Source organism: Solanum verrucosum, unplaced genomic scaffold (assembly GCF_900185275.1).
Source record: "Solanum verrucosum unplaced genomic scaffold, falcon-dt-bn FXZP01000106.1, whole genome shotgun sequence".
Lineage (NCBI taxonomy): Eukaryota > Viridiplantae > Streptophyta > Magnoliopsida > Solanales > Solanaceae > Solanum > Solanum verrucosum.
In genome coordinates this window covers 2,227,941-2,253,446 of record NW_026020130.1, presented here as the reverse complement: position 1 = coordinate 2,253,446, position 25,506 = coordinate 2,227,941, and the positions used below count along the sequence as shown (strand labels likewise).

At 33.8% G+C, this 25,506-nt stretch overlaps 1 protein-coding gene across 1 annotated transcript; it reads right to left on the bottom strand.

Moving 5' to 3' along the window:
- Positions 1-2,248: 2,248 nt before the first annotated feature.
- LOC125827293 (uncharacterized) lies at positions 2,249-25,506 on the bottom strand. Its single transcript, XM_049506608.1, has 8 exons — positions 25,300-25,506; positions 23,477-23,561; positions 23,327-23,395; positions 22,212-22,324; positions 10,027-10,138; positions 9,810-9,953; positions 2,759-2,933; positions 2,249-2,524 (listed from the first exon to the last, which is right to left on the bottom strand). Exons 1-8 carry the CDS (start codon positions 25,349-25,351, stop codon positions 2,399-2,401), a joined length of 876 nt encoding a protein of 291 aa, XP_049362565.1. The 5' UTR covers positions 25,352-25,506; the 3' UTR covers positions 2,249-2,398.

The following is a 25,506-nucleotide window of genomic DNA, read 5'->3' as shown; positions in this document are numbered from 1 at the left end:
TAGATTAATCATTTTGAACAAACTAAACTCAAAATGCAAGGTATTAGTAATACATCCTATAATACCATGTAAGATGTATAACTAATCCATGAATTAGTTATACATAGGTCCGAATTCCTACCGAAGATAGTACTAAATAATATTATACATAATACATGGACTATTTCTTCTAATGAGGCCTAAGGGGTCGTTTAGTACAAAGATTAGTAACGCAAAAACTAGTAATGCGGGGATTAGTAATGCAGGGATTAGTACTGCAAGGTTTATTTTTATCAAAGTGTTTGGTTCATTGTTTCCCACTTCATCTTGTGTTTGGATTAAAACTCTTTAAAAATCTTCTTTTCAATTATACCCTTGAATTATTATATAATTGGGTTAAGGTAGATAATTGCCGGACAATATTATTTTTATTGTCATCTAACTAGCTACGAGAAGAACAATTTCGTTGTCATGTTTGCTATTTTTTTCACTTGAATTATTTGAGGATAAATAATTGTCATCTTAATAAATCGATCACTCACAAGATGTCAACTTTCAATTCAAAAAAGATAAACCATCTACTATTAAAATCGAAAAGACGATCAACAATGGTAATATTGTATATATCATCTACATTTACACATAAATATTGCAAGTTATAGTTTTAATATGCATTTAATTTTTAAAATTGTTCAAAATACGAATAACTAGAAAACCACACAAATATATATATATATTTGCCTCTTTAATTAGTAAATGTTAAATAGCCCACATTTCAAATTTGTATTGGATTTATTTAGTAACAAATAACTCTCTCTAAATAATTTGTAAGCTAATTTATTTAAATAAATTTACTAGTACAAACATAAAACATAAACTTAAGAAAATAATTAAAATAATTTGAGGGATATTTTTATCTTTACATATACTTATCCTATGGTATTATATCCTATGTATTACTAATACCTCCAAATGGAAGGTATTAGTAATAATCCTATAATACCATATAGGTTGTATAACTAATCCATCCACAAATTAGTTATACATAAGCCCAAATTCCTACCAAACATAGTACTAAATAAGACCATACATAATACATGGACTATTTCTTCTAATACAGCGTACCAAACGACCCCTTAGTGATTCTGAGAAGAACAACACCTCTCTCTCTCTCTCTCTCTCTCTCTCCCTCTATATATATATATATATATATATATATATATATATATATATATCTTTTAATCAAATATCATTTTTCTCTTGAGTTGGTAAATTTTTTATAATGTTTACAAGTATTTTGTTTAAAGTATTTTTTTTGTATATCAATTCTTTTGGGGTGTATTGATGTTTGTTGCCATAATTGTTGGGGGTACATTGATGTTTAACAAGAACTCATGATTTCTGAGTGAAAATATTGGCCAAGATTAAAAAAAATTATGTATAATATACAACTATGTATATACTTGAAGTCTCTCATTAAAATTTTGATTTAGACCATTAATTTTATTGAGACATTTTGATCATCAAACAACGCTTGTTAGGCTACACTGGATATTTGTTGTTGCTCTAGTCAGAGAAACAAGTGACATAGTATTACTAGATTAGTTTCCACTTTTATATTCTAAATATGAAGAGTTCTTTTTCTTCATTTTTGATCTTTTTATCTTGATCGTCTTTGATTAGTTACTTTTGATTGCATCTATTCATATGTTATATTTATCATATTTTAATATATCACAATGTAACAATCTAGTGAAAAAAAAGTATGGAGGTAGATAAGACTTTCTTAGAATAGCTTTGAGAAAATATTTGCCAAGATTAAAACTATGTAAAGCATATAATACTTTGTTAACGAAGAGTAAATCTAACTAGTAAACGAAAGTTGATGGGCATGTTTTACCCTACTCCCATAGAAAAATAATTAAAGATCTACTTTTAGCTAAGCCGTCGACTAATTATAAAAGTTTTATGGAGGAAGATAAGACTTTCTTAGAATAGCTTTGAAAAAATACTGGCCTAAGATTAAAACTATGTAAAACATATAATAGTAGGTAAACGACGAGTAAACCTAACTATTAAACGAAAGTTGATGGGTATTTTTGACCCCTTTCCAAAAATAATAATAATTAAAGATGTACTTTTAGCGAAGCCATTGACTAATTATAAAAATTTACTCCAACATCAAACACAAGCACATAAGGAGGACCTGCGTATATCTTGCTCATAGAGAGCAATTACATCAAGGAAATTGTTTAGCTTATGGGATTAAAAATTACTAGTATGAATTTTTATTAACACGAAACCCAGAATAAGATGGTCCAATATCAAGGCAACGATTATCAGATATTACACGGTTAGCTTGACTAACATTCACATAATTAGCTTCTCCAGAGAGAAGCAACTTCTGTAATGATAAAATTCAACCATCAACTTTTCCCACTGCCGATGCATAGCTTACGCTGCTGTCCCTCATAGATTTGCACTGGCTCGATTGTTCATATCGAAGGAATCTAATCTTTATCTTAGTCGATGAGTTTTTCAACATCTACATAAATGAAAATAAAAGTTCAGTCAAGAGGATAACATAATCAATGAACCAGAATATGTAATAAAAGTAAAGCAACACACCAACCTAACTTGGCATAGATATGTAAGTTAAGAAGCTTACTGAAACATAATTAATCCTGGAAAAAGGTTTTATGCACAACCACATAGACAAGAGAGAAGGAAACACCTTTCAGGAAAAGACAATTTGTCAAAAAGAGAGGAGGAGAGTTACGTGGAGAAAAACACTGATTGGATGCCGTCCACAAATGGTGTTGTCCGTCTCCGACAGGTACTGTTTGAATGCATCTGGATCTCCTGTTTCTATAATATCCATACCCATTTTATCCAAGACTTCAATAGATTTGTAAATAGCTCCATGGCTTTTGTCATAATGCACGTAGTTGAACCTAAGAATAGAAGCCCAATTGATATAAAGAACGATGCCAAGGAATATGTATATCAAGTAGAATCCATCAGCAGACTAAGAAAGATTACAGTGCAAACACATATGTATGCGTTGATAGTCCATCTAGAAGTCATTATTAAGAATTTATCACATACCATGCACTTAACATCTTTTTGAGAAGCAAGAATTGAAATGCTTCTTAAGATGAAACAAAGCTTTATGTCAACCAGGATGTCAAATAAATTCATATTCCTTTTACCGCAGCTATATTCTATAAAAATAATTGTTTTGTTTTCTTGTTTGGTTATCAATATATATACACAAGTGTAATGTTAATCAGATTATTGAACTTCTAGATTTCTGCCCATCTTTAGTGCCTATTTGGATTGACTTATTTTAGGTGCTTTTAAGCAGTTTTGAAGTGTTTGGGTAAAGTTAAAAAGTGATTATAAGCACTTATTTTAAAGCCAAAAAAAAAAAATAATAAGCCAAAAGCCATAAGTTAGAAATCCTAACTTATGGCTTTTGGCTTATAAGTCATAAGCCAAAAGCCAATCCAACAGTCTTTAGAGCCCGTTTGGATTGACTTAAAAAAAGTAACTTTTTAAAGTGCTGGAACTTATTTTTAAAATAAGTAGTTATGTGTTTGGATAAAAGTGTTGCAGTTGAAAAAAAAGTTGTTGATGTGTTTGGCAAATTAGTGTTGGTAAACACTTTTTTTTATTAAAATGTCTGAAATACCCTTATAGCTGTTAACATGATAAAAAGTTGATTATTTTAAGGTTTTTATACTTTAGTAGTAGTAGTAGTAGTATTTGGTAAAATAAACGGAGCTTGAGGAGGATAAATGGATTGAATAATATTACCTGATTCATCTTTGTAAGATCGTTCAAGAACGTTGATGAATAAAGGTAAATAAGTAGTTATAAACCAAGGCACAAAGAACATAATATGATTATGTAATGCACAAGTTTCATAAAATTCTTGAGAAATATTATTTAAATCTTCTCTACTGTAAGTGTCAAAAAACCAAGTTTTAAACCGGTTCCATTTTTCATTTAAAAATTCGTTTTGAATATATTTTCTTGCCAGTGAACCTGGACTAAAATCAATTTGATGTCCTCTCATCATTAAGCATCACTAAGATTAAAATCCATCTCGGATACAGAAGGAATATCTTTATCAGAAACATCAGATGATTTATCATTTGTTTGAACAATGTTTAACCGAGGATCAATTTTAATTTTTTGTTTTTCTGCAGATATAACTGTTGATAAAGTATGCAATGAAGCAGCTCGATTTCTAGCTGGACCATAACAAGGTTCTATCGGAGAAATATGTTGAATAGTCAGTCTTCTATCAGAAGCAAAAGAATGTCTACTATAAAGAATACTTTTTTCATCAAACTGCATACAAATTTTTCCATCGGAATTTTGACTAATATGAGAATATTCGAAATTGGTGACAGCATTTGTCAGTTGTTTAGGGGGTATAACAGAATCTAGAATTCAAGTAGTAGGAAAATTAATTTATTCCCATTTTATAGGTCTTCTAGTAGTGACCTTAGATCTGGTGAAATTAGTTTCTACCAAAATAGTTTGATCAGATATATCATATAACTTACATCTAGGATTTAAAGTAGCAAGTAATTTAAAATAGATTCTATAAGACAAGCAGATTAATTCAGAACTAGTTGCATAGTTATAACCATGCGTCTTAACATTCAAAGTTAAAGCATCTAAGATATTAGAATCAGTCAAAGATAACTGCAAATTTGGCTGAGCATTAAAATAAACTGGGTCATAGGCCACTGTAGATTCTATCGAACTCATCAAAGACTGTCGAAAACTCGCGTCACGAAGAGCAGCCAAGAAAGTCTCTGGTAACCCTTTAAGAGTCAAAGGTTTGAAGGCAATTTGAACCATGCCAATATGCAAGAATTTATATTGAGATTTATAAAATTCAATATCATGCTTATTTAATAAACGAATAGTTTGTTCTGACGAGTTTAACGCCAAAGATTGCTCAGTTGTTTTAATCAACTGTTTATTTGAGATTTTATCAAACCAGTCATAATCATAAATAGTTTTTATATTCACTTTCGGAATAGTCCATTTGTTTAACAAATCAAGGTTTTGAGGTATATCTATCTCTTCTAACCGAGTACTTTTATATCTTCTTGATCCATAAAAGAGAGAATATATCTATGCCGAAATTCTTCACATCAATTATATATATACCATGAAAGTTCCTAGGCTTTGATACAAACGATACAGGATCACTGACTTGGCGGTGGTCCGCCCAGTCATAGATCAAGCAAGTCAATATCCTTAGAGGTAGTCCAACTACATAAGAATTGAAATACACAAAAATTTTAACATAATTTCTCAAACTGCATGGTTTAATTATTTTACCCAAGCAAAGGGCCTGTCAAGAAGCTACTACATACTTTTATTGAGCCCATGTGTCTGATAGTTCTAACCGGGTTTCAGGCGCCCTACTTATCATACTCTTTTTCAGGTTAAAACCACGACTAGGGGTGTTCACGATTTGGATAAAAATCGATCCAAACCGAAAAACCAAACCAAACCGATAAAATAAAACCGATTTTATTTGGGTTCGGTTTGGTTTTAGATTTTTGAAAACTGATAGTATTTGGTTTGGTTATGGTTTTATTCGAAAAAAATCGAAGAAATAACCAAACCGAAGAATTATATACATATATTATATTAATATACATACTTAATATATTGTTTTTATAAACAATTTTAAAGATCTTATACATATTTTCATTAAAATTTCTTTATAATTTACTTATTGAAAGCAAAAATGTCCAAGATGAAACATTTATCTTATTGATTTCATGTATGTGAGTGTCTATGACAATTCTTTGTGGGACTGAAAATGTTATTGTCTCTTCCTTCTAGGCCAATATAGTGAATTTTAAAGCTTTATTGATAGTAAATTTAGTGATCGAAAATTCAGTAATTTAAGTCATTCTAACTATTTTTCGTTTTGAATGAATTGTTGTCACTTTTTAAATGAATTGTTTCTTTTATTTTTGTGTCTGGTAAATAACCAAACCAAACCAAACCGAAAAATGTATATTATATTTGGTTTGGTTTTGATAATTTTAAAACCGATTAAGTTGGTTAGGTTTTGACCAATAACCAATCCGTAAACACCCCTAACCACGGCACATCAGACGGAGTCACAAAGACAAAGCCAATAAAAGTAGTACTAGATCCAACTGTACCTCAATCTCAGAACCAAGTCGAGAAGCCATACTAAAATTCTTCTATATTTAAATAAAGCTTAGATCCGTTCATGGTCTATATAAAAGAGAAGTTAGTTATCCGGTATAGATATAATTTTTTAGCCGGACATGGTCACGACTTAGATCGGAGAATTTATAAAAGTAAAAGACAGGAAGTAAGAGAAAAGAAAATACATTTTTGTTACCAAACCGCACACTTTATCATTCCGGCCAAAATCCGGCAAGCTTACAATACTTAGTAAGAAAAGTTTACAAGAAAGAGAGAGTACAAAACGGAAGAGAGGGTTTCTAAAACCTGCTCTCAATTAAAGAAAAACAAACTTATTTATAGAAAAAAGAAAACATCTTTGTACAGGATACTGGGCCCCTATCTGGGTCCTAGTAATAGTGTATCTACTGTAGGTGAACAGTGTTGCGGGCCTACTACCGACGCGGATAAGTTTTACACTTCTTTTTACATCTTGTCCTTTAATTTTGCCAAAAAATCTTCAGCTTTCTTCAGTGCATCCACTGGTTCGTCTTCTTCATATGGTTGTGCTTCGTGCATATCTTCACTTGTTTCACTACGCATTGATGAATCGGATTTTGCGTAATGACTTACATTTAGAAGAATCTTTTTATTTACTTTTTCTAGATATTTCATAATCATTTCATTTTGTTCTCCTTCATCATGATTAGAAATTTTTCTAGCCAAATGTTTTACGGACGTTGAGTCATCAGTCATAATTTCTTTATTAGGAATCAATTTATAATCGTGTATAGTTTTCGTTATTAGATCCAACAGTTCTTGTCTATATATAGACTTTGTTTGAGGATCTTCCTTCATCAACTTGTCCCAAAAATTATTATAATAATTTCTGTATAGGCAAGAGATTTGTTCCTCAGTGAAATCTACTTTCGGAACCCATTTATGAATCCATGGAACCAAGAATTCTATATAAAAATATATATGTTCAATTTGTTGAAAATAACAAATATGTTCTTGATGATATAACTTGTTGAGATCTGGGGAAATCTTGACCCATTCTTTGTATAACTTGAGAAATGGTTCGAGCAATATTTTTATGGTTGGCCCGTGGTATGACCACCAGTTTAAAAACCAATTTGGTATAGGATTAGCAAATATCTTGGCACATACTTTTATAAACCAAATATGTTTATGCCTCTCATTGTTATAACAGAGGACTTTATTAAATGTCTGAATATAATCTCAATAGGTAAAGCTTACCATGACTTTGTTCAGACTGAATTGTCTTTCCGTCATTGAGGAAATATCCCAATCTTCAATATGAATGACGTGTTTTATAATCATTTTAGAAAAGTTATAAACATTTTCACTTGTATTATATCCTGAAAAATGTTGAAATTCAACACCTCTGCTCATCAGCAGAGTCTCATAATATTTCCGAGTTTTGAATGACTCACCCGGGAAATAAAGCCCATTAACTAAATACCTATGGAATATCTTCCAAGGTTCTTCTTTTCTCTGTATGTCAGAGTTTTCTAAGAGAAATATCATTTCTCTTTTTTCTACATTTTCATATGTTTTGATATCAACTTCTTCTTTGGCGATTGAAGCAAAAGAATCACCTTACTTTTGAGTTATAAACTCCTGTAGTTTAGCATATAATTGATCACTCTCTGGAATATCTTCCAAATGTATTGATGATGAAGCTTTTTCTTGTGCTCTAGAGTTTAAGTTATATAAACTCATTCCTCCCTTTTGTACAATCTCATTCTCGGTTCCATGGATTCATAAATGGGTTCCGGAAGTAGATTTCACTGAGGAACAAATCTCTTGCCTATACAGAACTTATTATAATAGTTTTTGGGACAAGTTGATGAAGAAAGATCTTCAAACAAAGTCTATATACAGACAAGAACTGTTGGATTTAATAACGAAAATCATACACGATTATAAATTGATTCCTAATAAAGGAATTATGACTGATGACTCAACCTCCGTAAAACATATGGCTAGAAAAATTTCTAATCATGATGAAGGAGAACAAAATGAAATGATTATGAAATATCTAGAAGAAGTAAAGAAAAAGATTCTTCTAAATGTAAGTCATTACGCAAAATTAGATTCATCAATGCGTAGTGAAACAAGTGAAGATATGCACAAAGCACAACCATATGAAGAAGACGCACCAGTGGATGCACTGAAGAAAGCCAAAAAAATTTTGGCAAAATTAAAGGACAAGATGTAAAAAGAAGTGTAAAACTTATCCGCGTCGGTAGCAGGCCCGCACTACTGTAGCAACATTGTTCACCTACAGTAGATACACTATTACAAGGACCCAGATAGGGGCCAGTATCATGTACAAAGATGTTTTCTTTTTTCTATAAATAAGTTTGTTTTTCTTTAATTGAGAGCAGGTTTTAGAAACCCTCTCTTCCGTTTTGTACTCTCTCTCTTTCTTGTAAACTTTTCTTACTAAGTATTGTAAGCTTGCCGGATTTTGGCCGGAATAATAAAGTGTGTGGTTTGGTAACAAAAAGGTATTTTCTTTACTCTTACTTCCTGTCTTTTACTTTTATAAATTCTCCGATCTAAGCCGTGACCATGTCCGGCTAAAAAATTATATCTATGCCGAATAACTAACTTCTCTTTTATATAGACCATGAACGGATCTAAGCTTTATTTAAATATAGAAGAATTTTAGTATGGCTTCTCGACTTGGTTCTGAGATTGAGGTACAGTCGGATCTAGTACTACTTTTATTGGCTGTCTTTGTGACTCCGTCTGATGAGCCGTGGTTTTTAGCCCGAAAAACAGTTTAATAAGTAGGGCGTCTGATACCCGGTTAGAACTATCAGACACATGGACTCAATAAAAATATGTAGTAGTTTCTTGACAGGCCCTTTGCTTGGGTAAAATAATTAAATCATGCAGTCTGAGAAACTATGTTAAAATTCTTGTGTATTTTGATTCTTATGTAGTTGGACTACCTCTAAGGATATTGACTTGTTTGATCTATGACTGGGCGGATCACCGCCAGGTCAGTGATCCTGTAATAATAATAATAATAATAGTAATAATAATAATAATAATAATAATAATAGTAATAATAATAATAATAATAATAATAATAATAATAATAATAATAATAATAAGAAGAAGAAGTTAAGGTTAATTCAATATGGGCAATTTGGGAATTGTATAAAAAAATTAAGGGCAAAAAGGTAATATACTTGGTCAACATAAAAGGGCTTTTAAGTTTTTAAAAAAAAAATAGCACCCCTCACCTAGCTTTTAGCTTTTGGCTTAAAATAAGTCATTTTTTACTTAAAATAAGTTACTTTGATAATTGTCAAACACTCTAATAAGTCAAAAACTGACTTTTAAGCCAGTTTGACCAGCTTAAAAGCCCATCCAAACAAGCTCTAAGACTACCAAATCAAATCCTGAAAAATCCCAATGCACCAAAAATAACTAACATTCAAGTTCAATCTTCAGGTAAATTATCTACTTATTTTAATGAGGGAATAGAATTCATTCACCACAATCAAGAATGTATGCCATCAATACACGGATCAGATTTTCTGTATATGATGAACATATAACTACATGCAACATTGATGAATGAAACTCACCTTGATCCCCAATGACAAAAATCTGAAGACACTGAGAAGAAATTCTTTGAGTCATCCACATATTTTGCGAGTAACCGTCCATAAAGGGCTTCACTTTCAGCACTAAGAGCCCCAACCAGAATGGGCACAATTTTCACTGGATACCTGCCTTAGAAACTTAACAGTTATCTCTGAATAAAACAATCATACAAGTGAAATTTAATTTAGAAAAGTATACCCTTGGAAAACTTTAGCAAGATATGGAAGGTGCATTTCCATGCTATGTTCAGCTTCATCAACTCGAAGATCCATGTATTCAAAGTGCCCCGTAGCTTTTAGCTCGTCATTTACTGGTATTAAACCAAAGTTGGGGTTATATAAGAGTGTTGTTTCAATGTTACCGTGAAAAAACATGGAAAACTTACCTGAAGGAGGAGAAGCTTGCTAACTTTTACTACACATGTAAATAAGAAGAACTGAAGCATTTTGACAAATTAAGGTTGTATTTCAACTGCCTCAATATTTATAGCCATCTACTGGTGTGTTGATTGCTTTAATTGCCAGAAGTCAAGTACGAGGACTAGAATTAGCAAATTGGCCTTAGAATAATCCTTGGGGTTACTTTACAGAGTGTCGTATCAAGATCTACTTTAATTTCTGTAAGTTATGTCATTTCATCTAAGTGTTTATATGAAATAGATTGTCCACACCTATATCCAATAGACTGTCCTTCAAATATATAAATGTTTGTGTGTGTGATCGTGGTGTTCACGCCAAATTGAGCGACTAAATCCAAGAAACAAACAAAACCTACTTTGAAAATTGTTAGCTTTCAAAACACTATGACCACAAATAGTTCTAGCTGGCCCAAGGCAGTTGGTCCACAAGTTAGAAACTCTAGGAAGTATGAGCCTGTACCTCTACCCTACTCCCACTCATATACCAGGCTTTTGTAACAACAAACTTGAATTCTTGATGTGTGTCTGACCCACACTTCAAGCGTCCCTGCTCCCACTTATATACCAGGCTCCTGTAGCAACAAACTTGAACTCTTGACGTGTGTCTGACCCACACTTCAAGCGTTGTACTTATGCTAAACATAAGTCATGGGGGCTTAATAGTATGTTGTTAGCACCCCTTTTAGTCTACCAACAGTTTACGCATGGAAAACTTAAAGAAATCAGAAAGTAGATTACATCAGCTTATCTATTAATTATGTTTACCTGTTTCTTCTTAGCACTAAGGAGGTTATTCCTCCATTTTTTCATTTAAGTAGTCGTATGAAGTTATTTGCTTGTTATTAGGAGGGTGGTTAATCCACCAATGTTGTATTTAAAGTTATTTGAATTCAATGGAAAGATGAGCAGAAAATTATTCCAATTCCTGAGTACTTTAACTGAAGAGATTGCACGTTCTCTCTTAACGTACCAACACCATAGGTCGTAAGAAGAAAACATCTTATTTCATCTTCCAACGTAATTAGATCAATATCAGGAGACCGCAATAACATGGTATCAGAGATGGGAATTATGAGAAATCTAATCCAGCAACAATTGGCACAATTGTTGACTTTGTTCCAAGAAAAACATGCAACAAATTTAGCAAGACTGGAAGCCATAAATGCTTGCTTCGATTCACTCATAAAGGATTTAGAAAATTCAAATGTAGATGTTGAAGCACCTGAAAATGGCAGTCAAAATCGAGGTTGGAAAGGTAAAGCAATGGTTGCTGGTTTAGGATCAAAAACTTGTTGGAATTCCATCATTCCAAAATATAAAAAGTTGGATTTTCCACGATTTTGTGGCCACGATATGGTAGATACCAAACACCATACCGAAATCAAAAATTTTAACACCGCGGTTTGGATAGTATCGTATATGGTATGCATTTTAAAAAGTTTGGTATTCGGTATGGTATTTGGTATTTATAAAAAATATCGAAATACCGAATATTGTACCGAAGTATATAAAATTCATATATATGTAGCTATATAATACTAACAAATATATAAAATAGTACCTAATTATTTAAATGTTGAAATTTTGACTACTCTATCTTAATTTGAATGTTGTTTTTGGGTGATTGATTGATTAAGAGAATTGATTGTACTTTCTTTTGAATATTTTTACATGTGTCAAGTATTAGTATGTTATAATTGAAACGTTTCTTTAAAAGCCAAAGTCATAATTCTTTATTATACGATTACGATTATAGATAAGTTGAAGTTGACCAAACTATGTTAATCGATTTACCGTACCACAAAATACCGAAAACCAAATTACTGAACCAAAATTTTCAATACCGTACCAAGCCCACCCGTAGCCACGAGGACCCTTTGGAGTAGATGAGCAGGTGCGAGCATTTCTTTTGACACCAACAATCACCAGAAGAAGAAGAAATTGGACTTGCTTCTTTTCATTTGGAAGGAATTGCACAACTTTGGTTTCTTCAACTAGAGAAAGATATGTAGCAATGCTCTTTGGATGAATTCAAAGGTCAATGCAACCTTTGTTTTGTACCACCAATTAGAAGTCAAAAATTGGGAGAATCGGCAAAGTTACGCCAAATTGGATCCGATAGATTACCAAGAAAAATTTGAGCAATAGGTTTTGCGGGATGGTAACCTTACACAAGTGCAGCAAATTAAAATTAACACAAGTGGTCTTGCCGATGACATAGCAATTGAGGTAGAGTTGCATAATTCTCCAAATTTGGATATGACTGGGTATTTCCCGACTTTATGAACACAAGGAACAATCCCTTTGTTCGCAATTGTTAGATGTTTGTAGATCAAAGACAATGGATTTTTCACCTCAACAACCTGTCAGATTTGTGAAGAAATTGACCAGATCTGAAATGGATGAAAGACTGCTCAAGGGACTCAATTTCAATTATGAACTATTCACTCAAGGCTATCAGTGTAAGAAATTATTTTGGATTGATTCCATTCACGACGAGGAATAATTTGCTGAAAAAGAGGGAAATACTAGTACTTACTAGTTCCCACACTTGGCGTTGGAGGATAAGCATGATTTGAAGGAGGGGAGTAATGTTAGCACCCCTTTAGTCTATCAACCGTTTACGCATGGAAATTTTTAAACAAATCAGAAAGTAGATTACTTCAGCTTATATATTAATTAGGTTTCCTATTTCTTTGTAGCAGTAAGGAGGTTACTCCTCCACTTTCTCATTTCAATAGTACTAGGAAGTTATTTCCTTGTTATTAGGAGGGTGTTTAATCCACCAGTGTTGTATTTAAAGTTATTTGAATTCATGGAAAGATAAGCAGAAAATTATTCCAATTGTTGAGTACTTTAACTCAAGGGATTATAGGTTTTCTCTTAACGAACCAACACCATAGGTCGTAGGAAGAAAACATCTAATTTTATCTTGAAGCATCACATAACTAGATCTACATTAGGGGGTTGTAACATGTCTAATGTTAACTATCAAATTGTCATATCCATTAGTTGTGGCCTCTTTCTAGGTCTGAGAGTCTTACCACATTTTCCCAATAACAGCAAATGATTCCCACATGCAAAGTTTATTCGTTAGTGCTTAAGTGAATAATCTAATCATTAGCAGCAGTGTCATACACATAATCTTTTTCATAAGAGTCGCCATTTAGAAAAATAAACAATTCCTGTCAACATCACATTTAAAAAAGATAATTTGTTACTACAAAACTCTCAACTTTTTCACCTTTTAAAATATATTCTTAATCACCCTATTAAAATTAGTACTAAATGCTTGTTTTTATATTTAAGGTACTTTCAACTCACTTAGTCAGTTGTTCCGACTCATTGACATTTTCTCCCAAATTAGATGAATTTTGAGATGTAACTTGTAGCCTATTTGGTCAAATTTTTGGGAGGTCAAAAGTGTTTATAGTTAAATATTGAGGTGTTTAACTGAGCTTTTGGGCAAAAATAAATGTCTATAGGGAGTAGCACGCTTTTCATTTTCTCCCAAATTAGATGAATTTTGAGATGTAACTTGTAGCCTATTTGGTCAAATTTTTGGGAGGTCAAAAGTGTTTATAGTTAAATATTGAGGTGTTTAACTGAGCTTTTGGGCAAAAATAAATGTCTATAGGGAGTAGCACGCTTTTAGCAGTGTTTTACCGCCGCCCTTAAGCCCTAAAGCAAGGCTAAAAACAGGTTGAGCATTTCATCTCAATTAATGTGCGCTTCAGTGTCATCATTAAGGCTCCAAGACAAATTTTTCCTTGCGAATGTGTGTTCCTTGACGAGGCGACACTAAAAAATTGGTATTTCAATTTATCATCAAAAAAATCAATTTCTTTGCCCATATATTTGTTATTCATACTTTATATTTATTAGTCTTAGACTATACTGTCTAAACATATATATATTAGTACTTATTTTCTATTTGCACTTTGTGACTAAAGCCCAAATAGACCATAGAGCTCTTTTTGCAGTTTGTGCCTTTTGCTTATTATTCTATATATTTATATTTATAGTAGTTTCATCAACTTTTATTTAATCATGTAATTTTGTTTTTATTTATTATTTTATACATTTATATCTAATAAATCTTTCCAACCACGTGTGTCCACCCCTGATTGGCAGCTATCCCTTATAACTATAAGAAGACTTAAACCCAAACTTAGAATTATTCTGAGTTATTACATAACATCTTGCCAACACATTAATAAGAATATGAAGTTAAGTCTGTTGGACGATTTCAAAGTTATATTTTTTTTAGTAAAGGTATCTTTGTATTCAGAGACAACTCTTCAATAAAAGGATGATGAGGTTCATTTTACAACCCATGCACTGCACTTTCCTCAATGCAGAGTACACAAAAAACTTAACAAGTTACCTATGCAATCAACTAGATCAATTGTATCCCCCATCATATCGTGTTTACACCAAATAAAGTAAACTAAGGCATTTGATTTTAATCTTCTAATTATTGGTCCCTTTGCCTCCAAAACATATGGTATTTCTCTCCTTCCACAACGTTCATTAAACACAAGCTGGGATAGTCTTCCACCCATCTTCACTAGTTCCTCTTCTGCAATGCCTTTCCAACTATTGAGTAATTCCATGGTGGACTTGAGCATTACCCAACTGACACCTGCAATACATAGTAACATGTTCCATAGATGTAGTTGCTTTGCAATGAAGACATAAATGGTTGTTTACCTCTGCTTCTTGATTGCATATAAAACACCTTGAACAAATCTGGAAACCTCTTCTTTGTAACACTTCATGTATTTGACATGTTTTCTTATCACCAACCAAGTAAACAAGATACTTTTAGAGGGATTTTAACCTTCCAAATTAGCCTCCAAGGCCATAGGCCATAATTCTGTATTGCCTTGGCTATTTTTCCTCCTCCAGTAGCATATGAATGACTTCATTGAGAAGACCCCTTGTTCAGCACCTGAAGAAGTCTAGCAATTTCTATTACTTCCCAATCATTTAGTACTCTTCTAAAGATCAAATTCCAACCATGGGGGATCCACGACTGTGAGACTAAGGCATTCCTTTGTGAGCTCACAATGTAAAGTTGAGGGAAAAGACTTCTCAAGTTCTCTTCCCCAACCCAATGCTCACTCAAGAAATCAACTCCTCCCCAGTGGCCCATTGACTTAGCATACCATATTTATCTAAAATAAACCTTCTCCACAAAACCATACCATCGGTGCAAAACCCCCCAAAGCCACTTTTACAGTAGGTATTCATTCTATATACTGAGATTTTTAATGCCCAGGACCCCTTGATTTCTGTTAAGTCAGTAAATCCCACTTGACCAGATAATAGCCTCTCTTCTCTTTGTTTCCTTGCCATAGGAAGGACCCTTAATCTGTTTATCTTCTTCTCAATACTTTTGGGTATTGGAAACAAGCTCATCATGTAGATAGGGTGGGCATCCATCACAGATTTGATGAGGGTCAACCTACCCCCTAGTGATAGGTATTGGCTCTTCCACTTGGCTAATTTCTTGACACACTTCTCCAGTAGTTCACTCCATATTTCAAGTTTTTTGTTCTTTGCACCTAGTGGCATGCCAAGATACTTGGTAGGTAGTGATGTTATCTGACAACCCAGATTCTCAGCAAGCAGCTCTAAATTATTCACTTGGTTAACAGGGAAAATAAAGCTCTTGTGCAGTGGACATGTAACCCAAAAATGCCTTCAAAAAATTGTTAAGATAGCTCAAGAAGTCTTATCTGATCTAATTTTGCATCACATAAGACTAGGGAGTCATCTACATAAAGAAGGTGAGTGATTTCCATAGCACTGCCCCCAATTGTTTGAGAACAAAAACCTCTGATCCACCCATTTTCTTTGGCTAATCTGATCATGTGATTTAAACCTTCCATGGCTAGGATAAATAGGAATGGTGACATGGGGTAACCATGCCTAAGACCCTTTTGTGATTGAAAAATCCTCTAGTGTTGCCATTAATAATGAGGGAGGATTTTACATTAGAGATGTAGAATCTTATCCAACTAATCCATAAGGTGCTATACCCCATACCTTCTAGAATCTCAATGTCAAGTTGCACAAGATTCTAGGTGTCTTCTGTCTCACCCTAGAGTCTACCAACTCATTTGGCTAACTACATCCATAATCGGTCTACCCTTCAAGAAAGTCATCTGCTGCTCATCAACAACCCATGACAGTTTTCATTCTGTCAATGATCAATTTAGAGAGTATTTTATACACTCCACCTATCAAACAATTTGATAGGTGGAACTGAAATCCCTTAACTCTTCTGCTCCTAGCATCTTTGGTGTAAGTGTTATAGCCATTTTTCAAGTGGAAATTATGAATTGTTTGCATCAAGACATCTTTCAAGATGCTTCCACACTCCTTGAAGAATTGCTTTGTAAAGTCATCAGGGCCAGGTGCTTTATCACCATCACATTGCCTAATGATATTAAGTACCTCTGTTTTAGTAAAAGGTCTCTGTAACCATTCATGTTCCTACTGTGTAATTTTAGGACATCATAGCATCTCAAAAGATAGTCTCCATGTTTCTGATTCTGAATGAAGTTTGCTATAGAACTCGAAAATAGACAGCCTGATACCTTCTGGATCTTGAATCTCCTCCCCTTGAACCACCAGTTTATCAATGGTGTTGTATCTTCTATGAGTTGAAGTCATTCTCTGGAAGCACCTAGTACTATTGTCACCTTGTTTCAGCCAAAAGACTCTGACCTTTGCCTCCAACTTGCTTCTTCATTCATAACCAATTCCTCCAGTTCCACTACTACTATCACCATTTCATCTTCAGTCAGAATTCTATCATCTTGAATCGAATCCAATTCAGTAAATTCATTCAGCAGACTATTTTTCCAGCTCACCTGTTCACCAAAAGTAGCTTTGCTCCAAACTTCGAGCTTTTGTTTAAAATTTCTTATAAGCTTACAATCAGGACAGCCAACTACCACCATTTCATTCCACCACCCACTTTTCAGATCAAACAATCCATCTACCTTAAGCCACCGATTTTCAAATTTAAAGCTTGAGCTTTTCTTATCCCAGCTCCCACATTTAAGGAGTAGAGGGCTATGATCAAATATTACTCTTGGAAGTGTCTTTTGCGGACTCCTCCCATTCCATAGAAAGCAGAAACCTGCCCAACCTAGCTTCACTATGATTGACTCCTCTGAACCAAGTGAACTTCCCTCCATTCAATGGAGGATCATGAAGTTCCATATCTTCAATCCACCTGGAAAAATTTGTCATGACATTTGTCATCCTGCTGCAGTTGGTCCTCTCTGCCATGAACCTGACTGTATTGAAGTCTCCACAAGCTAGCCATGGACCCCTACATAACTCCCAACATTCTAGTTTCTCACTTCTGGTATGGGGTGCATACACCCCAGTGAGGAACCAAGTGAAGGAGTTCTGGACAGAGTCAAATCTATACGTGATGGCGAATTAAATAGTCTCTACTAATGCCCCATTTCAGACCCTGCTATCCCACATGATCAGGATTCCCCCACTCATACCAACAGCTTCCCGGTAACCACATTTCATCCACCTAGTAGGCAACAATAATTTAGCAATGTCCTCCACAATCATGTTAATCTTAGTCTCTTGAAAGCAATAAACATCTGCTTTCCAATTTTTTTAAGGAGGTGTTAATTACTTCCATGGTCGAATTGACAAAAAAAACTACTATGTAGGAGGAAGTAAAAACAAACAAAAAATCCTTCAATTTAGTGATATAGGAGGAGCACGCAAAAAATGGAAAGAAAAATAATGGCAAAGGAAAGAAAAGGGGAAAAACAGTAAATAAAAACTAACCCAACAGCAAAAAAAGAGCAAAACTGATTTTTTTGAAAAACTGATATGAGAATATCAATTTCGAATAAATGACTCAACATATTTAGTGCCCGTTTGGATAAGCTTATAAAAAGTAACTTATAAGTCAAAAGCTAAAAGTCATAAGTAGGGGATACCCTACTTTTGGCTTATTTTAAAACTTTGTTGGCCTAAAAATGAGTGCTTAAAGGCACTTTTCAACTTTTCCAAACACCCCCTTAGCCTTCAATTAATTAAAATGTGTATTTTTGGTTCCTTCTTATAGAAATATATTATATTAGAGTTCGACTTACAATGGCAAAATACGGATACCCATATTTGTCCATATTTTTATAGGCAAACAATAAGTTGAAACCCATATTTACCCAATTCAAATACAAGTGATCCAACTCATTTGAATAAGGGTAAAATGGGCTGATTTTATAAAGATGGATTGGAATTGCCAGCTCTAGCATCGGCCTTGTCTTTCTCCTAGACAAACCCTATCAATGGGTTCCACCATTGTAGATTGACAGGTGAAATCTTTCAAAGTTATATATGAGACTTTATATGGTATAACTAACTTATTCATTATGTGAAGAATTCAGCTGATTATTTGCTTACTCTTCTTAATAATACACGGTATGAACTAATTACAAATTTATAAAAAGAGAATCAAGATTGATGAGAATCAAGAACTAATTACAACTTTATAAAAAGAGAATCAAGATTTTCCTTAATCTCAGAGGCATATCTTGGTGTATGCCTAGCAAGATTGATGAGACTTTATTCAGTTGGGAGATAGCTGGAGTTGGGGCTACAAACAGAGAAAGATGGAGGATGATCCCTGCTAGTATTTGGTGGACTATATGGAGGGAGAGAAACGAGAGATGTTTTGAGAATCGGAACAACAACTTGCAGGAAGTAAAGCTCAAGTGTGTTTTGTTGTTTTGCTTTTGGTGTACAAATGTCTACTCCAATGAAACTGAGTCAATCATAGATGTTTTAGGATCCATTTAGATTTGGTTCAGTTTTTGGATAGATTATACTTCCTTTCTACTTTTGTAAATATGGTTTTTCAGTACTACCTAAGTACTAAATGAAATACAAATGTTACCAGTTTCAAAAAAAAAAAAAAAAAGAGAATCAAGATATTAATATGTATGTCAAATATGCAGCACCATTACCATAGTAACACACAGTGTTGTGAAAAGCGACAAAAAGCGCACTTTAAGCGCGAAGCTTGGCAAGGCGCACCCACTGTGCCTTTCTTCCTTGAAGCGAAGTGATAATTAAAAAGCGAGCTTGTTGAAGCGAGAAGCGCTCTTAAATGAAAAAGGCGCTAATTAGGGTTTTTTTTAAAAAAAATTGTAAGGTTTTTTTTAAAAAAATTCTGAAAATATATTGGGCTGCTGCACTTCTGGAACTTCAAATATTTCCCTCCAACTGCTACGAGGTTGCGACTGCTGCGAGGTAAGTTCTCTTCTTCTCTTTGGTCGAGTGTCGACTGTTGCACTGTTTTTTTCTCTTCTTCTCTTTGGTTGTTGCTCTGTTTTTTTCTATTTCTGGTTGCTGCTCTGTTTTTTTCTATTTCTATTGCTGCTCTATTTTTTTCTATTTCTATACAGTGTATGGTGTATGATGGTTGCTGCTCTGTTATATCTTTATTTATTTTTCCTTAGTTTATTTGTTGTTTTGTTATTGAGTTACACTTCTTTTTTTTTTTTTTTTTGCTTGTAGTAAAGTTGTATTTTCTTATTCAAAATGTCACAAAAAAGGGATCCGGCTTGGGCGTATGGAACTCCTATGGGCAGTAACACAAAAGTCAAATGTATCTTTTGTGATGTGACATACAATGGCAGAATATTTCGTCACAAAAAGCATCTTATTAGCGGTTATAGAGATGTAAAAGTATGTCTGAAGGTCCCGGATAGTGTGAAGAAAGAGATCAAAGAGTATTTGCTTAAAAAAATGAGTTTAAAACTCAAATGAACCATGAAGCATCCAAGGTTAATCTTGTTGATGATGATGAAGTTGAAGTGAATATGCCAATGGGGACTCCCTCAAAATGTCAAAAGATGCCTTCAAGTAGTGGGAGTGGGTCATCCACCAATAGCAATGTCAAGGGTCCTATGAATCTCTATTTCTCGCAAAAACCAAACGAAAAGATAAAAGGTGGACCTATTGATTTAGAATCTTCTAGGAAGATATTAAGGGATCGTGTTGTATCTGCTTTTGATTGGTGGATATATGATGTAGGGCTTCCTTTAGTTCAAGCACTCAGAGTTGGTGGTCCTTTAGTTCAAGAGAAGAAGAGAACTTACCTTGCAGCCTCGCAACAATCGGAGGGAAATATTTTGAAGTCGCAGAAGTGCAGTAGCCCAGTATATTTTATAAATTAAAAAAAAACTTACAATTTTTTTAAAGAAACCCTAATTAGCGCCTTTTTCATTTAAGCGCGCTTTCGTTTGCCTTTTCTTTAAGCGCACTTCTCGCTTCAACAGTTAAAGCACCCGCTTTTTAATTATTGCTTCGCTTCGGGGAAGAAAGTTGCAGTGGGTGCGCCTCACCTCGCTTCGCGCTTTTTGTCGCTTTTCACAACCCTGCGGGGCCAAAGAAAGTATTGAAAAAGCATTCAATTATGATAAAAGGAAATATGAGAGTGTTTTTAAAATCATTGATGCAAGGTGGATAGATCAACTTCATCAACCTTTGCACGCAGCGGGACACATTTTGAACCCAGGGATCTATTATAAAAATAATGACATGAATACTTTAACCAAAGAAGTGTGGCAGGGATATCATAAATGTGTTGAGAGGATGATCCCAAACAAAAGTTTGCAAGAAAAAACGGGGGAGGAGGTTGGTGTGTAAATGAAAGTTGATAGGCTACTTGGAATTGAATCAACCATTAGAGCTAGAACCTTAAGGTCACCACATGAGCCTTTCATCTTTTAAGTTATTTCACATTAACTTTTAAAATAACTCTTCTACAGTTAAATGGTGGATGCTATATGGTCATAATGTCCCAAACTTGCAACAGTTTGCTATTAGAGTGCAAAGTTTAACTTGTAGCACATCCGGTTGCGAGAGAAATTGGAGTGTGTATGAACATATGAGAAACTACATTACATGATTACTAAATAAAATAGTATCTTAATCGTCCTAAGTCCTCCTATTAATTACTTTCTACGACTTATGTGCAGATTCATACTAAAAAAAGAAATAGGCTTGAGTTGAAACGCCTCAATGATCTAGGTTCATCAAATATAATAGAACATTGGTGCATCATTACAAGTCGTAATACCATTGATCCAATTTTGTTGGATAGTATTGATGAGGCAAATGAATGGTTAACTATAGCACCCCAAAATCATGAAGATGAAGAAGTGTACGAAGGAGAAAGTCTCACTTATGGTGATGTTGCTATGGCAAGTGGTGTTGAGGAGAATATTTATGGTTTTAGGGGGAGTACTTTAAGGGGCAAGGAAAGAGGAGCTAGAGGTTCAAGTTCAAGTAGAAACCTTGTTGATGAGTCGTCCGATGATGAAGAAGATGATGACCAAGTAGAAACCTTGTTGATGGCACTTGAAGAGTTTGAGGATCTTGTTGAAGAATAGGAGTTCGATCCTTTTGTGATTTAATTATGTTTTTGCTTTATATGTTATGACTTATGAGGATTATTGACTATCTATTTACTTTTTAATCTAAGAATATATTACTTCTATTCAGTTATTTAATATTTTTTATTTTTATACTAACTACCGCTTTATTTGAAAAAAGCGCACGCTTCGCTTCTGTGAAGCGAACCCTCATCGCTTTTTTCCGCTTCTCGCTTCCTAAAACACTGGTAACACAACAATTGAAAGATAAATAATAACTACTGGTTTGACAATCGTGTGATGAAGTTGGAAAATGAAAGCAAAAGAGTTAATTGTAATCTGTCAACTAGCATATGTCAGGAGTAAGCCCTTGCAAGTCGAGTCAAGCAATATAAATGAAAGAGAGTATTCAAATTAAGACTTCCATTTCCTCCATGCCAAATCTTTTCTGCAGAGTTCTTTCCTGGATTATACAAATAGCAGCTATCTGAACTTTTTATATGTTTGATGAAAATAGAAGAAGTTCGCAATACCTTCTTCATCAATGGGTAAATCTCCTATAGGAGTCTTGTACACTGTGGCTCTTGAAAGTGCACATTTTGGAGTATAATAGTGGTGAGATGGACCAAGTAGAAATATCCGAGAACTGCAAAACAAGAGTTCAAAATACTAAGGTACAGAGCTCAAAATACTGTATCACATGTAGTGGTTATTCCAGTACTTCCTAGATCCAATTTTTTTTGACAGACTTCTTAGTTTAATCCCTCACCAAAAAGAACGACCAACTACTTTCTATAAATTCTCCACCAATATGAGTGAGCTCTTTCTTCAGGTAGCAAACTTTCTATCATGAAAAAGTCAAACAAGTATACCCCCACCCCAATCCCGATTGTTGCAAATTCTGCTTTTAAAGAACCTATTACGACAATTTTCTGAAGTGAAAAAAGAACAATAACTTTATCAAATGCAAATAATATTTCAAAAAACTCCAGAAGAGACACAAGCTGAAAGTTCTTTTCCTTTGGAAGTATCAAAAATCCTGTAAGACAGTCACTCAAAGCTTTAATTTACACTCAAAAGTCCAATGTCAATTTAGAGAGGGGAAATACTATTCTAGAATATTTTGAACTTGATGTATCCTTTGTATGTTTCACATATTCCAACACTAGCACATTCAAAGTTTGTTCTCTTTAATCTCCACTCAAATCAACCTTGGTTGGTCAATTGAGAACGGTTGTAGCAAGTAATTTCCGCTTGTATGTTTTCACTTCTAAGAAAATTTCTCTTGAATTCTTCTCCATGATGATTCCTGCTTGTAACTTTTGGTGTTTTCGAACAAAATAGAACCACAGATGCTTTGATGGAATCTCAACTCCATCTCTCAAGATCGATGCTTATTTAACTTGTTTAGTTGGAACAACTTGACTTCTGTAAATACAGCCTAGTTTCTGGTGTATTGGACTAACACAACTCTTTCTATAATTTTGCAGCTTCTTGATGCCTTTCTAATATAAATTTTCACTTCATAAATTTTTTTTACTTGTGACAAGTAACTATCCCACTTCCTTAAAAGAACTTTTGTTAGTCTGCTTGTGGGGTTTCACATTCGAAAATCAGAATTGAAAGAGCACATTTTAAATAAACTCACATGTTGGTCGGGTCTATGTTCCCAAATGCATAAGCTGCTGCACGACCAGAATATGAATAGCCTGCATGACTAGTTAGTTTAACATAACCAGTTAGAACCACATGATGCATACGATCAATAATATATTGGCAGCAAATGGCTATAACTTACGGTGCAATTACACCTCGTACATCAGAAGACTTGGCTAAGCCAGCAGCTCTCAGCCAGCCATCAAGCTGTTCTGCTAGCTCTTGGGCTGGCAAGGAAAATAGTTAAGCGTTAAGATATTATAAGAATGGGCTGTTTTAGCTTTCCCTAAAGCATCACTATTTGGCTTTTATACCAATCCCTCCATATTCATTTTAGTTGATGTTTTACCATTCATCATGGAGCTTGAGATTTACTCGACTTGTATGTTAAATCAGTAGTAGTGGTTGAAAAAGTTGAAGTAAACATTGAAAATTTAGTCTGATGGAAAAACGTCAACGTAAATTTCAGATTTGATTTAGTTAATTGAATACTTGAAACTGATGAAATACCATTATTAAGCTAATGGGGTGAAGCATCTTGTAACATCCTAAAATTGAAAAAATGTCATAGAAGTTCGGACGCAGGGCGTATTTTTCAACCCATTATTTGATTTGAAGTAATGATAGGAATGAACATATGACAAGGACTGAACAAAGAAATGATCTGTGCACCATGCTATTTGGACAATTTCAGACCCCGGATGCTCCACCCAGTTCAAAAATAATAATAATGAAAAGAAAAAGAAAACCCATGATAACAATATTGAGAAAAGGGACTTTTGGCTAAAGGACCCTACGCTAGATGGAAGAAAGATATAAAGAAATATATTAAGGCACCTCTTCTGTTAACTGGGAATCTCCAGCAGCTTGCTTCTGAATCTGATCTTTAGCTTATACTCCCTCTGTCCCATACCTTTTTTTGAGACTGGTTACTTAGTATTTTTGTACCATATTGATAATTTAAGAAAAATTGCAACTTATAGCACATTTCAAGAAGTTACTTTTTTATTGACAAAGGTAACAGTCATTTCATGTAGTTTTTGAATATCTAAAATTTGATTAAATCTTAAATTAGGTTTAATCCAATTTAGCTTCGAAGATTGGTCAAATTGTCTCTCGAAAAGAGAAACATAACAACTATTTTTGGACATAGGGAGTCTGATTTTTCCTAGCATGACTGAATTAGAAATGCCAGTCTTTTTGTGGACATAAATTGCTAATGTGTCACATTACTACTAACTACAATATGTATACCCGTAATGTAGCTTACAACAACTTTTTCAAGCATAACCACATTAACAATAGCCAATCCCAATCCCAATCCCTGATGCTGGTGTAGATTGATCGCCACCATGAAAATAGCCTAACGATATTAAACACTCTGTTTGTTGGAAACAAAACATGTGAATATAGCAAAATGGATATAAAGGATTTATATAGCCACGTCCAACTAATCTTGGATGCAGTACGGATGATTGATTGATATAACACTGAATATACATAATAAAGCTCGATAGATCTAGTCCACAATAGCAATACATAATAAAGCTCATTGTTGGTCGTATTTATCCTCCAATTTTTACTGCACTGCACCATAGTTTCGAAGACAATCAATGATTCTTCACTAATGCACAATCTAATTTGAAGAATTAACTTTGCTATTACTGTACTCTCACTCGACTCAATCCAACCTTTGCTACTCCGAAGAAACTATAAATGCATAATCTATGAAACCAGCCTCGATTCAAACAAGCAAAACCTCCAATTGCACTACTTTTCAGCCACTTAAAGACGGTAATAATCAAAGTAACAACAAAAATAAACCTTATTGTAAAAAAAAGTGACAATTTTTGCTATATATCAGCTTACAGGAAGATACTCAAGATTAATCTGTTAAATCAAATATTACAACTATACTGGTAATAAAAGTGAACTTCGGACGAGAAATCGACTGGCGGAACTTACGATTATCAGTGTACCAAGAACCAGCATGAGATGCTTTCCTGATTTTCTCCATTTTTGAACTGAATGAAAAACAACAAAGCAAAAAAACCCTAATAATTGAGAAATCTCAGAGCTGTTGTTGAAGCACAAACAATAGCGGAGATGGAAAAAGTAGCTATTTTGCAGTTTCCGATGATTATTTATTTAACTTTGGACGACATGAAAAAA